This window comes from Lolium rigidum, chromosome 3, assembly GCF_022539505.1.
Source record: "Lolium rigidum isolate FL_2022 chromosome 3, APGP_CSIRO_Lrig_0.1, whole genome shotgun sequence".
In the NCBI taxonomy this organism is placed as follows: Eukaryota; Viridiplantae; Streptophyta; class Magnoliopsida; order Poales; family Poaceae; genus Lolium; species Lolium rigidum.
In genome coordinates, this window is record NC_061510.1 from 212,491,646 (window position 1) to 212,508,302 (window position 16,657).

A 16,657-nucleotide genomic window follows, 5' to 3' on the forward strand; every position below is an offset into this window, starting at 1 on the left:
TCTTCCTTGAGTGATAAGATTGATGCTATTATGTCTATGCTTGTGAATGGTAGATCTAATGTTGATCCTAATAATGTTCCTTTAGCTTCATTGGTTGCCCAAGAAGAACATGTTGATGTGAACTTCATTAAAAATAATAATTTCAACAACAATGCTTATAGGAATAATTACGGTAACAACTATAGGCCATATCCTTCTGCTAATGGTAATAGTTATGGTAATTCTTACGGGAATTCTTACAATAATAATAAGAGTGTACCCCCTGGTCTTGAAGCCATGCTTAAAGAATTTATTAGTACACAAACTGCTTTTAACAAATCTGTTGAGGAAAAGCTCGATAAAATTGATATTCTCGCTTCTAAGGTTGATAGTCTTGCCTCTGATGTTGATCTTTTCAAATTGAAAGTTATGCCTAATAGGGATATCGAAAATAAGATTGTTACTACAGAAAATGCCATCCAAGTTCGAATTAATGAGAATATTAGATTGATGGCTGAATTGCATGCTAGGTGGGAAAGAGAAGAAAATGAAAAACTTGCTAAAGAGAATAATGTAGCTAAAGTTTGGACTATTACCACCACTAGTAATGTTAATGATTCACATGTTGCCACACCTCCTACTATTAATGGTAAAATAATTGGTGTTGGCAATGTTACTACTCCTAGTGCAAAGCGTGCAAAATTGCCTGAAACTGCTAAAACTGCTGAAATTGATAAAACTGCTGAAATTTTTCAAAATATTGGGGATAATGGTCCCATTGCTGTAGATCATAATGGTTTAGACTTTGATGATTGTCACATCTCTGAAGTTATAAAGTTCTTACAAAAGCTTGCTAAAAGTCCCAATGCTAGTGCTATAAATTTGGTCTTTACAAAACATATTACAAATGCTCTCATAAAAGCTAGAGAGGAGAAACTAAAACTTGAAACTTCTATTCCTAGGAAGTTAGAAGATGGTTGGGAGCCCATCATTAAGATGAGGGTCAATGATTTTGATTGTAATGCTTTATGTGATCTTGGTGCAAGTATTTCTGTTATGCCTAAGAAAATTTACGATATGCTTGACTTGCCACCATTGAAGAATTGTTATTTGGATGTTAATCTTGTTGATAATGTTATAAAGAAACCTTTGGGGGGATTGATAATGTTCGTATTATGGTTAACAATAACCTTGTCCCCGTTGATTTCGTTGTCTTCGATATTGAATGCAATGCATCTTGTCCCATTATATTGGGAAGACCTTTTCTTCGAACTGTTGGTGCTACCATTGATATGAAGGAAGGTAATATTAAATATCAATTTCTTCTCAAGAAAGGTATGTAACACTTCCCTAGAAAGAGAATGAAGTTACCTTATGATTCTATTATTAGAACAAATTATGATGTTGATGCTTCATCTCTTGATAATACTTGATACACACTTTACGCGCCTAGTCGAAAGGCGTTAAAGAAAAGCGCTTATGGGAGACAACCCATTATTTTACTTCTGCACTTTCTTTTATATTTGAGTCTTGGAAGTTGTTTACTACTGTAGCAACCTCTCCTTATCTTTATTTTATTGTAGTGTTGTGCCAAGTAAAGTCTTTGATAGTAAAGCCAATACTTGATTTGGATTGCTGCGCAGAAACAGATTTCTTGCTGTCACGAATTTCGACCTGCCTCTCTGTAGGTAGCTCAGAAAAATCTGCCAATTTAAGTGCGTGATCCTCAGATATGTACGCAACTTTCATTCAATTTGGGCATTTTCATTTGAGCAAGTCTGGTGCCTCAATAAAATCCGTCTGTACGGACTGTTCTGTTTTGATAGATTGTGCCTTTTATTTCGCATTGCCTCTTTTGCTATGTTGGATGGATTTCTTTGTTCCATTAATGTCCAGTAGCTTTGTGCAATGTCCAGAAGTGTTAAAAATGATTATGTCACCTCTGAACATGTGAATTTTTGATTATGCACTAACCCTCTAATGAGTTGTTTCGAGTTTGGTGTGGAGAAAGTTTTCAAGGGTCAAGAGAGGAGGATGATACAATATGATCAAGAAGAGTGAAAAGGCAAAGCTTGGGGATGCCCCCATGGTTCATCCCTGCATATTTTAAGAAGACCCAAGCGTCTAAGCTTGGGGATGCCCAAGGCATCCCTTCTTCATCGACAACTTATCAGGTTCCTCTAGTGAAACTATATTTTTATTACGTCACATCTTATGTGCTTTACTTGGAGCGTCTGTTCGTTTTTGTTTTTGTTTGTTTTTGTTTGAATAAGATCGGATCCTAGCATTCTTTGTGTGGGAGAGAGACACGCTCCGCTGTTTCGTATGAACAAATATGTTCTTAGCTTTATCTTTAATGTTCATTGTGAAAGTTGAACTACTTCATTCATTGTTATATGGTTGGAAACGGAAAATGCCGCATGTGGTAAATGGTTTAATGTCTTGAATAATGTGATACTTGGCAATTGTTGTGCTCATATAGATCATGTTTAAGCTCTTGCATCATGTACCTTGTACCCATTAATGAATAACTACACAGAGCTTGTTAAAATTTGGTTTGCATAATTGATCTCTAGAGTCTAGATATTTTCTGGTTGAGGTGTTTGAACAACAAGGAGACAATGTGAAGTCTTATAATAGCTACAATATGTTCATATGTGAGCTTTGCTGCACCTTTTATACTTGAGTTTGCTTCAAACAACCTTGCTAGCCTAGCCTTGTATTGAGAGGAATTCTTCTCGTGCATCCAAATCCTTGAGCCAATAACCATGCCATTTGTGTCCACCATACCTACCTACCACATGGTAATCTCCGCCATTCCAAAGTACATTACTTGAGTGCTACCTTTAAAATTTCTATTCTTTACCTTTGCAATATATAGCTCATGGGACAAAATAGCTTAAAAACTACCGTGGTGAAGAATATGTACTTATGTGTCTTATTTCTTAGTAAGTTGCTTGTTGAGCGGTAACCATGTTTTCTGGGGACGCCATCAACTCTTTTACCTTTGTTGAATATCATGTGAGTTGCTATGCATGTTCGTCTTGTCTGAAGTAAGGGCGGTTTTCATGATCAAATGGTTTGAGTATGCATACTGTTAGAGAAGAACATTGGGCCGCTAACTAAAGCCATGATTCATGGTGGAAGTTTCAGTGTGGACAGCTAATCCTCAATCTCTTATGAGAATAATAACTCGTTGTTGAATGCTTATGCATTAAAAAGAGGAGTCCATTATCCGTTGTCTATGTTGTCCCGGTATGGATGTCTAAGTTGAGAATAATCAAAAGCGAGAAATCCAATGCGAGCTTTCTCCTTAGACCTTTGTACGGGTGGCATAGAGGTACCCCTTTGTGACACTTGGTTGAAACATATGCTATGCAATGATAATCCGTGTTAACCCAAGCTAATTAGGACAAGGTGCGAGCACTATTAGTATACTATGCATGAGGCTTGCAACTTATAAGATGTCTTATACATAACTCATATGCTTTATTACTACCGTTGACAAAATTGTTTCCTGTTTTTAAAATGAAAAGCTCTAGCACAAATATAGTAATCAATGCTTCCCTCTGCGAAGGGCCTATCTTTTACTTTATTGTTGAGTCAGTTTACCTATTCTTTCTATCTTAGAAGCAAACACTTGTATCAACTGTGTGCATTGATTCTTACATGTTTACTTATTGCACTTGTTATATTACTTTGTGTTGACAATTATCCATGAGATATATATGTTGAAGTTGAAAGCAACCGCTGAAACTTAATCTTCCTTTGTGTTGCTTCAATACTTTTACTTCGAATTTATTGCTTTATGAGTAACTCTTATGCAAGTCTTATTGATGCTTGTCTTGAAAGTATTATTCATGAAAAGTCTTTGTTATATGATTCATTTGTTTACTCATTATCTTCATCATTGCTTCGAATCGCTGCATTCATCTCATATGCTTTACAATAGTATGATCAAGATTATGATAGCATGTCACTTCAGAAATTATCTTTGTTATCGTTTACCTACTCGAGGGCGAGTAGGAACTAAGCTTAGGGATGCTTGATACGTCCCAAACGTATCTATAATTTCTTATGTTCCATGCTACTTTTATGATGATACTCACATGTTTTATACACATTATATGTCATTATTATGCATTTTCCGGCACTAACCTATTGACGAGATGCCGAAGAGCCGATTCTTTGTTTTCTGCTGTTTTTGGTTTCAGAAATCCTAGTAAGGAAATATTCTCGGAATTGGACGAAATCAACGCCCAGGGGCCTATTTTTCCACGAAGCTTCCAGAAGACCGGAGGGGAGACGAAGTGGGGCCACGGGGCGCCACCACACTAGGGCGGCGCGGCCTAGAGGGGGCCCGCGCGGCCCTAGCGTGTGGGGCCCCCATGACTCTCCCGACTCCGCCCTTCCGCCTACTTAAAGCCTCCGTCGCGAAACCCCCAGTACCGAGAGCCACGATACGGAAAACCTTACAGAGACGCCGCCGCCGCCAATCCCATATCGGGGGATTCAGGAGATCGCCTCCGGCACCCTGCCGGAGAGGGGAATCATCTCCCGGAGGTCTCTTCGTCGCCATGATCGCCTCCGGATCGATGTGTGAGTAGTTCACCCCTGGACTATGGGTCCATAGCAGTAGCTAGATGGTCGTCTTCTCCCCATTGTGCTATCATGTTAGATCTTGTGAGCTGCCTATCATGATCAAGATCATCTATTTGTAATCCTTCATGTTGTGTTTGTTGGGATCCGATGAATATTGAATACTATGTCAAGTTGATTATCAATCTATCATATATGTTATTTATGTTCTTGCATGCTCTCCGTTGCTAGTAGAGGCTCCGGCCAAGTTGATACTTGTGACTCCAAGAGGGAGTATTTATGCTCGATAGTGGGTTCATGCCTCCATTAAATGCAGGACAGGTGACGTAAAGTTCTAAGGTTGTGGATGTGATGTTGCCACTAGGGATAAAACATCGATGCTTTGTCTAAGGATATTTGTGTTGATTACATTACGCACCATACTTAATGCAATTGTCCGTTGTTTACAACTTAATACTTGGAAGGGGTTCGGATGATAACCTGAAGGTGGACTTTTTAGGCATAGATGCATGTCTGGATAGCGGTCTATGTACTTTGTCGTAATGCCCTGATTAAATCTCATAGTACTCATCATGATATATGTATGTGCATTGTTATGCCTTCTTTATTTGTCAATTGCCCAACTGTAATTTGTTCACCCAACATCTGTTGTCTTATGGGAGATACACCGCTAGTGATCTGTGGACCCCGGTCCTATTCTTTACATCTGAAATACAATCTTCTGCAATCTTTACTGTTCTTCGCAAACAACCATCATCATCCACACTATACATCTAATCCTTTGTTTACAGCAAGCCGGTGAGATTGACAACCTCGCTGTTACGTTGGGGCAAAGTTCTGTGATTGTGTTGTGCAGGTTCCACGTTGGCGCCGGAATCCCTGGTGTTGCGCCGCACTACACTCCTCCACCATCAACCTTCAACGTGCTTCTTGGCTCCTACTGGTTCGATAACCTTGGTTTCTTACTGAGGGAAAACTTGCTGCCATGCGCATCACACCTTCCTCTTGGGGTTCCCAACGGACGTGTCAACTACACGCCATCACCGCCTCCCTCGGTAAGCCCTCTGCCGCCCATTTAGTTTTTCATCCGTCCGCAGCGAGCCTGCATGGCGAGACGAAGAAGACAGCCAGAGGCCTCCCGATCCTCCCGATCGTGTGCTTGCATGGCCAAGTGGCCACGTCGGCCCATGCACGGGGGCCCGGTAGCTGGCCCCTTTTTCATTTTTTCTTTTCCCCTCCACGTGGAAATCCTTTTGGGCCGACCCAGCTCGTTCCTGCGTGGCCCAGTTAAATTTATCCCTTGCCCTTTTCTCCCTTTTCTCTGAAAAATAATCCTGCAACCCATCTCAATCACTTTTAATTCACCAAAAATCCATATTTGATCCAAATCGAATGATTCGAATTTTTTTAGTATTCGTGGATGTTTTCCTGACCACCTCCAACAAGAATTATGTCCATATCAGTTGTCCACATTTCTGTGTTTTTAGAATTCTACAGACATGATTTAACCTTGTTAATTCAAATTGGAGAGTTTCAGGACCAGTGTTGATCCAAATGAAATTTTGTAGTAAACTACATAGTAATCCCCATCTTTTGGAGCTGGTTTGAGAATTTTATGTCAGTTTGTGTTATTTAGTACAAGATTATTCAAAATATGTGTTGAATGATTTATTTCAGGAGCACAAAATATTATTTTTGAGAGAAACCAATTTTGTTGTGCTCATATTGCTAGGATGAACAACATACTAAGAAATCAACTTTGTTGGAGCATCTGAGATTTTCTAAGATTTTAAACTTTGAAACATACCCTTTGGCCAGTTCTTTATTTATTAAAAATCTTGGAAGGGAGCCTTGTGTGAGTAGCTATCAAGTGGTATGGTGCTTTCCTCCTGATTTGATAAAATGTTCTATGAGCAAAATAAACTAAGGAAACAGTTTCTGACTTTATAAAATTGTTTTCAAATAAACCCTAAAAGTTTTTGGCACAAAACCAATGCACGTGTATTCTTTATGGTGTTATCTACCAAGAAATATTTATTTTATGCCATGGTGATAACCAGAGAGGCAATTGCTATTTTGTGAAGCTCTCATGCTTTTAGTAAGTGAAATAAATTGGTTTTCTTTTAAAGAGTTGTTTTGAAGTGACTATAAGTCCTTATGATATGGGGTGGCCCGATCTTTTCAGTAAGCAACTGTGGTGATCACCGGGTGATAGCAGCGGAGGAACACGACGATGTAGTGGAAGATAACTTGTATGACGCAACGAGATCTCTTGATTGGTCCCTATCGCCAATGCAACAGCTCTCAACCCTGCAAGATATTCGCAACTCCACACACTTGCACACGTAGCCGCCGACCACGAAGCGGTAAGTTGCAATCTACTAATTCCCAATGGAACAACAGATCACACAAGACTTTCAGATCTACACCAAATCAAGCAATATGGTGTAGGAATTCAATAGTTTTGCATATCAAACAACTAAGAACTAGGGTTTATCTTAAACATGGTCTAAAGCTACTTTGGGGGCGTCCTGGGCACTTATATAGGAGTTCAGGACGACCTCAGGTCGAAAAAGTACGAAAATAACCGACCCAGAATAGATCTGGTCGAGACAGACTCGGACTCGGCCGGTCTGGGGGCCGGTCAACCGGGTCTGGGACCGGGCAGGCCGGTTCAAACCGGCCTGGCGCCGGGTGCTGACCGGGCGCGGGACGTGCTCTGCAGTAACCCGCCCGGTTGCCATCAGCGGGTCGTCCGGTTGGCGCCAGAGTGGATCCGACGTGTCGTCCGGTTGGACCGGACCGGTGACCGGGCGCGCCGGTGTGGCGGCCGGTCTGACCGGATGCTGGACCGGCCTGGACTTCTTCTTCCTCCCTCGCGCATGCCTCCCGCTCCTCCCTCGCGCGTCCATGGAATATTTTCATGTCCAGCTCCTTGTCCAGCTTCACGTCCATCTTCATGTCCAGCTGCTCCTCTCCTCCTCGTGCGATGCTTGCTCCCTCTTCATACCTGATCATACATAAGTAATAACACTTAGGCAGTATAAAGTTCTCATCAATCAAAGTATCATTTAGGAACAAGTTCACCTGTTGTTTAAGTAGCTTCACACGAGCTCTTGTAATAGGTCCAATCCTGACTTCATTGGACTTGAGCTTCACAGCAGGATCATCTTCAACTGGCAATGACGGAGGTAGTAGTGAGGTAGGGATGTCCTCATCACCTTAGTATGTTAGCCCTTAGTAGAGTGGTTAGCTATGGATTGTTGATTTTTGAATGTTGTTTTGTTGGTACAATGTGTTGAATGTGTTTCCTTTTTATTTCGCAACGATAGATTCGGACATTGTCGGGATTGAAGGAGAGGAAGGATTCGAAGATCTTTGAAGAAGACCAGGGACAAAATAGCCAACCAAGGCAAGCCATCTTTTGATCTCCTGATGTTGTGTTACTTGTTGTTGTTATCTTCTTACTATCATTGCCGCTTGATCCATCTTGAGTTAGTTCTACTTGTGTTGTCTATGCATGCTTACCTTAAGTATGTTGATCTCCTTGACACCCCCAATTACTTCCCCCCTTAGTGGTATGATGGTTAGCATCATGACCCTTCTTGTATCGTTCTACTTATGTTGACACTATGCATGTTTATCCTAAGTATGTATGACCCCCTTGACACCTCAATTATCATCTCCTTAGTGGTATGATGGCTAGCATCATGCCCTTGTTGAAAGCTTAGTTCTTCACAATAAAACCTTAGGTTAGGAAACCCCGATGTTTTATGTTTTGGAAAGACTCTGAAAACTTTGGGAAGATGTGATCTTGCCCAAGTGTTGTTTCAAGAGAAAGGTCTTGATGTTTCGAAAAGTGGTATAGTTAGTCGTTGACAAACAAAGGAAGTGTGGGTAAAAATGCTTTTAAAAAGAGCACTGCGTATAAGTGTTCGCCATCCCAACTTTTTATCGCGCAACCACACTACCCTGAGGTGGGACGGGGCTTGACTCGTAGTTTGTTCTTCTTAACATGGGACACCGCACAACTATAGAAGGGTAAGGTTACCCCTGAATCTGGGTTGTCATTGGTGGAGGCAATAGTATAACGGGATGCCTTTGGGGCTACCCGTCCGGAAGACACTATGGGTCTCTCGACGTGGTGATGGAGTCACGCTCAAAGTAAGGTGGGCTGCCATGGTGCCGGGGAGGTATATACTCCATAGGGTAGGATCCCGTGCTAAGACGAATGGGCGAAAGGTTATGTTCGAGTTTTTGTCATGGCATAGTTGATATGCGGGGATGATGCACACAAGATAGACTCGCGGATCTTGTGGGGAAAGTGCGCAAACTCTGCAGAGTGTCAACCTATTCGACTAGCCGCGTCCGCGGTCATGGACGGGTTGTAATGGCCATACTTAACCGGGGCTAAGTTTTGTTTTAGAAATGCTTTACAAAGGAAAAGAGAAATTTGTTCTCGGAGTACCTGAAGGGTATAGGGAAATTTGATGACCATATGGAGATGTTCAGAAAGGAAATAAAAAGGGTTACCCCCATCCTAGCGATTTTATGTCGTAGAACCTCTTTTGAAGTATCTTCTTCAACAAAGATATAGAGATGTCATAGAACCTCTTTTGAAGTATCTTCTTCAACAAAGATATAGAGATATCATAGAACCTCTTTTGAAGTATCTTCTTCAACAAAGATATAGAGATGTATCATAGAACCTCTTTTGAAGTATCTTCTTCAACAAAGATATAGAGATGTCATAGAACCTCTTTTGAGGTATCTTCTTCAACAAAGATATCGAGATGTCGTAGAACCCCTTTCGAAGTATACTCTTCAACAAAGATGTAGGGATGCTATATCCACAAGAGAAACTGCTTCTCTTCTATATGTTATATCCACAAGACAAAACTAGTCTTTCCCACTTGTCATCTTAGATTATCACTTGTTATCTTGCAATTTTTGCAAAGTACCTTCTTGATGATTTGCGAGTAAAATTTCAAATGTACTCACGGCTTTGTTCCTGGTTATTTACTTGGCAAGACTTGAAGGAATTCGACAAATGAAGAATGATTGGGCGATGTCTATGCGAGCTAGGAACATTCTCCCAGTCAGTTGCATGTAGGGTTATGGCAGATGACTTGGGATCTGCGCTGTTGAAGTGATTCAGCTACTCTGGTGTTAAGTTAGGCCCTTTCGAAGCTACTATGTAAGTTGATCATGTGACCTTATTGTAATTTTCTTATTCCGTTTTATAATGGATGGTGTACCTTTGATATCAGTTCGGTTATGTGTTCACGGCGCACTGATCATGGGATCGTGAACTGTATACATAACGGGTGTCGTGAACTGTATACATAACGGGTATTTCAGACAGCTAGTCCGGGGTCCCCACACATGTGGATGATTCCACCTGCTTGTTTTGCAATGAGCTGGAGTCATCTTCACATTTGTTCTTTGATTTTGTCATAGCTAGATACAAGTGGGCAATTATTTCTGACATATTTGGCAAGAAAATTGGTGACAATTTTTGAAATCTATTGCTAGATGGTGGATAAGTGAAAATAATAACCTTGTCCTAAATATCTTTTCCTTGATTGTAATCTAGACCTTATGGTCTACTCGTAATGCTATGTGTTTCCAGGGATTGCGCTGGCCAGGTGTCAAAGAGCTACTAAGAAAAAATGTCATGTTGATCAGAAGTTGGCGACTTTTGTGCTTGGACAAGCATCCGTCCCTGTTGGATGCGAACCTGATGCGGTTGGATCATCATCGTGGGGAACTCTTGGGATAGCATGGATATGAAGTGTTTGCTTATGGGAATATCTGGCAAAGACCATGCGAGTCTCGACCCTGCTAGAGCCGTTCAATGCTGGCGTCAGGAAATTGCTTGTGAGAAGTTAGTTTGATTGCGTTCGCATGCCATATGTAATTCTCATGTGGCTATCTCTGGTTGGTGCCTTCCAGTTTCCTTTTTTGTTGTTGTGAGACTTTGCCTAAAATGTTGAGTTCACAGCTCTCTGAAACCTTGTGACATTTGGTTGCACTAGGTGGGATTGGTGAAATCTTTTCTCGGTGGAACTATAGATCGGGATCTCCTCCACCACTTCTCAAAGTTTGGGCTTGATTGGTTGGATGGGGAGGGAGATCCTCAAGGATTTGAGCTCAGCAATGGAGGAGAGAGAGAGAGAGAAAAGACTTGAGTCAAGTTGGGGAAGAAGACCCCCTTTTATAGGGGTCCACGAATCCAACCGTTACCCACAGTGTCCGCACAACCGGTACTACCGCATATAGGAGCGGTACTACCGCTTGGGTCAGGCAGATGCCTTAAGTGAGGTACACATGGAGCTTGAAGCGGTACTACCGGTGCCGGTACCGTCAAGGTACCGGCATGGTCACTAAAAGCTCTCGACCCCCTGCCCGGTACCATTGTGGTAACATGGCTAGGAATACCGCCGTGTTTGCATGACCGGTACTAGACCGGTACCGGAGCGGTACTACCACGTTTCACCATTTCTGGTGACTCAAGCGGTAGTACCGGCTTAGGTACTGTCAAGGTACCAGCATGCTCTCTGCAATCATTTCCCAAAAGGCGGTACCAACAACGGTACCTCGACCGGTACTACCGGTCCCAAAAGGGAGCGGCAGTACCGCTGCGAGGTTCCAGATGACGTGTACCTGGCGCTGAGTGTGGTAGCGGTACTACCGCACTCAGCACCGGTACTACCAGTTTTGCTGAACCTGTTTTCCTTTTCTTTTACTCTCCAAGCATGTCGCCTCACGACAACACACAAAACCAGAAAACCTATCAACTACTCTTGAGTCTTCCGATCCTGAGGTGTTCAGCGAGGACACCGTGCACCTGCAAATCTTTCAATGCAACTATGCACACGGTGAAATATATTCGAGTGTTGTGATCAAATACACAAAACACTAATGGAGAGATCTTGCTCTTTCAAGAAAGAAAAAGGGAAAATAGATGATGGCATTCTGCACAAAAAAAATCTCACAACATTGCCGCTCGATACGATGTCTCCTTCACTGTTCTCAACATCATAGTGATCATCGCTAGGATCAGATATGCCGTGCCAAGAGCTGCATATGCAATTAAGTGTGTTACAAAGAAAACACAATTCCTCTATTTTACAGAGACGTGAAAACTACACAAAACATAATGTATGAGACTATGGTACATTGACTAACTGCTCAAAAACTTGTCACCATTATGTTACTAACTGATGGAACTCCTAGACAGCCAAACTCCCACACAATTTGTAGAGCGCACAATCAAAAGTTAATTAGATTATGGACAAACTAACCAACAACATGCTCATTAGATATTGACTAACAGTGGGTGTGCCTGGATACCAAATTTTCCCAACACAACTACAAAGCCCACCATGTCTCTACGAATGAACAATCCATCAACACACATCATACTAACAAATAAAGGATAGTTCACCTATGAAAATTAGAGGCCAGGAAACAACTAACACATAAGACTGACAAAATTAACCATACAGGAAGAATACCCGCCGAGAACCAACCTGTGGTTGGATGGTTAGGAGGGCAGTGGCACCCCCAGCCCACCAGAGTTCAAATCCCAGATTTGACACTTTGATGTCTCATAAAGGCGGAATATTCTTCAGTGGGAGGCGACGTTCCCGTCGACAGCGAGGCGCCTGTGGTGACTTCGTCAATCTCAAGACCCGCCGGATCAATTCTTCAACGCAGTCTCTTGGAGGTGCTCATAGGAGTAGGGTGTGCGTGTGTGCGTTCATAGGGGTGAGTGTGTGCGCGTATGTATGAGCGTCTTTGATTGTACTGTGTTTCGCAAAAAAAAAAAGGAAGAATACCCGCCATTCGAACACACAGGGGCTCACAGATATAAATCCACCCCTGGAGCGTAGGCAGCAAATGTAGGCGATCACCCTAGAAACACAACACTCACCACCCCAAATCCCCAGACAACTAGACAAGGGAGTACACCGAAACAAATATACAAATCAAACTTCCGGGGAACTTCTAAATGCGAACACCGCTCTGTGACCCACCAGCCGCCCAACGGAAAAATAAATGGAGCTAAGCCCAAAAAACATTCAAAATGAAAACGAAACGGGCTCAGAGCCTAAGCCCAGATAACCCGACAACTGCAAGCCACTAGCCACACAAAACTTGCATGGACGCGTGGGACGCTCGGGCACGAATCACGAGACGAACGAACCAAAAAACGTGTGTCTGGACACAGAAAACTTCCTTTTTGTCGTGAAATAAAGCGCACAATGAAGGTTTTCCCTCAAAAAAATTACTGCTTATAAACCTTAAAGCTAAGTGCGGTGCTCCCGTGGTTATTAGTTGCTATGGCCGAGATCAATTCCAACAAAAATATCGTGATTTGGGCTGGTCAATCCGTCCATCGTGGGTTGTTGGGATGTTACAGCATCTCCAGCCGTTGAGGCTCTCACACCGAAATCCGGCGCCATTTAGCGCCGGATTGGATGAAAGTTTGACCTGGGAGGTCCATTTTCCCAGCGGTGAGTTCATGGTGGATGATTTTTTTTTTGACAAAATACGACGAATTTAGACAGAAGTAGGCGAAACTCGTGCAAACATAAGCGAAATTTAGTGATATTTAACTTATATAGGTGAGTTCGTACATATATTTGAATTCGGCTACAGGGAAACATTAACTTAAACTAATAGCGGCCTCCTACATGCCGAAATGGCGGTAGAAGGCCGTGTAGTCCGCACCGTCGTCATCGTCGCTCGAGCTGGCGGCGTCCTGGGGCGGCGCCGCCTCGTACCAGCGGCTCGAACCATGACCAGGGTCTCCGGCGCGTGGCGGCGTCGGCCGGTACATGTCGTCGTCGCTGCTCTGCTCGAGCTTGATCAGCTCGACGGGCCTGAGCGCGGCGTTCGTTGCCGCGGACGGTCCGGTGGCGCGGACGGCGCATTGCCGCGCGGCGGCCATGTTCAGTAGCCGACGTTGCTGCTCCGCCTCCTGGCGCTCCCAGTCCCGCCTGGACCACTCGAGGGCGGCGTCGATGAGAGGGTATTGTCGGCGGGCACCAGGTCGTTCAGCGACCTGGCGATCGCCTCCTCCATCGCGGCGTCCTCCGCGCGCTTGGCCTCCTCCTCGGCCAGCTGGTTGGCGGCGGCCTCCTTCTTCGACGTCTTCCTCTTCCACCAGCGCGATGGAGAGGAGGGCTAGTCGCGGATGATGAGGGCGCCGCTCCTGCGCCCTCTGGTCAGCGGCGGAGTCCTTCTTGATGAAGACCGGTGTCGACGGAGACGCCGGCTCCTTCTTGATGAAGCCCGGGTGCGCCGATCCGCCGGACCTGGACGCGGACCTCGACCCAGACGAGGAGGAGGACGGTGTCATCCTCCTCGGCGTCCAGGAACTGCCGTGTCTGCGCGACACGGTAGCCGCCACCGGCGGTGGCATCCCCAGGACTGGGGAGTTCCCACCCTCAATGTGCGCGAGCAAATTCTCGACGGTGCGGCCAGGCGCGCTCCACCAGCGGCGGCGGCCGGCGGCGTTGTTCCTAGCGGGAGGGGGAGGAGGCCCGTCGTAGGCGGCGAGTTCACTGTACATGCGCCGGAAGAAGGCGGTCCATGCCTCGTAGTTGTCGGGGAAGAAGCGCCGCTCCGTGCGCTGCTCGTCACTGAGAGTGACGAGCACCGCGTCGATCTCCGCCTCCAGGGTGGCGCGACCCATCGACGGCGGCGGGATCGGGACGCCGCCCGCGCTGAGTCGCCATCCTCCCGGAGCTCGGATGTCCGGCGGCGCCGGGTAGCCCGCCATGTGGAGAAGCCGGCCCTCCCATTGGTGGAGAGAGCGGCGGTCGAAGCCATTGTTGGCCGCACCGTCGTTCGCCATTCTTTGATCGCCGCTGGCTCGCTCGAGATTGGAAGAGATTGGGGAAGATTGAGCATAGTGACAGCGTGGTGAATGCGGCCAGACGCGGTAGTTCGGCGATAAATAGAGGTCGACACGCGTGAAACCGAGGCGACGACATTAACTCGCCGCGTGGAAACGACGTGTCCGACGAAGACTAACAGGCGGCAGGCTTTTTCAGCGCGCGGAAGACGATACGATGAGGACGACGATCAGTCTCTCTCGCCGATAAGTTGGGGCCACCAGCCGCGCGGGAAAAAAAGCCTTCTGGGTCTCGTCTCGGACACGGCTGGGATGCTCTTATTGTGTCGATCTGCATGCTATTCGTGTACGTCTCGGTCTCTTGTAGGTATGTCGATCTGCATGCTATTCGTGTACGTCTCGGTCTCTTGTAGGTACGTATACGTCCTCCTTGAACCTTTAAATATACATCACAATCCCTTAAATTGATCTACCGATCAAGCACGGCGAGCGTTTCGAAGAGAGATCGATCAATCGACCTTCCACACATCTGATCTACCTGCGACGTTACTTCCCCCACCTATAATTCCCGTGGTGATGAGGATCATGGCGGCAGCGCTGCTGCTGCTGGTGTCCCTGGCGGCGGCGGCGGCGGCAGACACGAGCAACACGTCGGACAACACGCAAAAGGAGAGGAGCGAGGAGGAGATGCGGCGGATCTTTATGGAGTGGAAGGCCGAGCACGGCAAGAGCTATAGCTCGGCCGCCGAGGAGGAGCACGGGTACGACATGTTCAAGCACCGCCTCCGCGACATCGACCAGCAGTGGCACGACAAAGGCTACTCCGCCTGGTCCTGGGATAGGGAGAGGAGCGAGGAAGAGACCAGGCGGATCTTCATCGAGTGGAAGGCCTGCAACGGCAAGATCTACAGCTCTATCGCCCACGAGGAGCATCGGTACGCCATTTTTCAGGACGCCCTCCGTAACATCGACCGACATAACGCAGGCTACGCCATAGGGGTTCATAGTAGCACCCAAGGTATCAACATGTTCAGCGACCACACCATGGAGGAGTACAGCGCCGTTTGTTGCGGGTACGTACCGGAGGGCTTCCAGCGATCTCCGGCTGAAGTAAGATGGTTGGCCGAGATCCAGGAGCGGTTGCGGCTTGTATATGCCCGTACTTAAGTATATTCGCTGGTAGCCAGAAGAAATTTACAGTAGATTGGTTTTCTATTAGTTATCTGCAGTGTTTTACTATCTATATGAGCAGAAAGTAGATGATTTTTTCAACATAAAAATATAGGGTTTACTTCTAGATGAAGTATTAGAAACATGGGTGATATATGAAATCAGTGGCAGACAATTACCTGGTTAAGTTGTTTGAGTATGTGTTTGCTGATTGAAAGATATTCGACTAGAATTAAGAAGCAAGTACTATAAGGAAACAATCACGCCTCGCCACGCCCATTATTTCATAAGATTTTATCTTCTTTTAAGCCTTTTGGAGCAATAGATAGAAGTAAAAAATCTAGGTAGAGGCGCCGCAGCGCGTGTACACCCATGCGGGAACGTCAATTCCCGAAACGCGCCATAATAGGCGTTTGTGCGTTTGTCTCCGTCACCGTATGGTACTTTTTCCGCGCGCGCGCTCCAACCACTTAATGCGTCTTGGCAGTGTTGATCCATCCATGTACGTAAGTTGGTAGAAATTTAATTTCTGCTACAAGGACGCGCTAAAAGAACCATTTTTTTTAGGGAAAAGCCACCACGACAAGCTTTATTAATTATGAAATAAAATTACATCTTTCACGAGATAGTTCAACAGGAAATCAGGAGAAACATCTACCTAATTACAAGAATTTTGCAATCTAAAACACTCCTTAGCTATCTCATGTGCAGCTTTGTTTGCCTTCCTAGGACAATGAGCAAACTCCACTCCACCAATTCTTTCCATTGAGATGAAGCAATTGGCATAAATCGCCGTGGTTGGTCCCTAGATTCGATCACCTCCCGAACAAACATTTATAACCTCCATACAATCTGACTCTGCCCGTAGATTATGGTAGCCCATATTGACGACCAGCTCTAGTCCATGTTGCATTGCTAGGGCTTCCGCCATGTTTGCATCTGTAACATTTGGTAGAAAATGGCAAGACCCTAGCCAAGAAATTACCCGGATGACTGCGGCCGTAGCTCCCATCCCTTGTTCCTCATGAAAAGTGGCATCTA

At 44.9% G+C, this 16,657-nt stretch overlaps 1 protein-coding gene across 1 annotated transcript; it reads left to right on the forward strand.

The window, feature by feature from the left end:
- Positions 1-15,031: 15,031 nt before the first annotated feature.
- Positions 15,032-15,613, forward strand: LOC124696028 (oryzain alpha chain-like). The gene has a single exon (XM_047228818.1). The coding sequence runs from the start codon at positions 15,032-15,034 to the stop codon at positions 15,611-15,613; it is 582 nt and encodes a 193-aa protein (XP_047084774.1).
- The last annotated feature ends 1,044 nt before the right edge of the window (positions 15,614-16,657 follow it).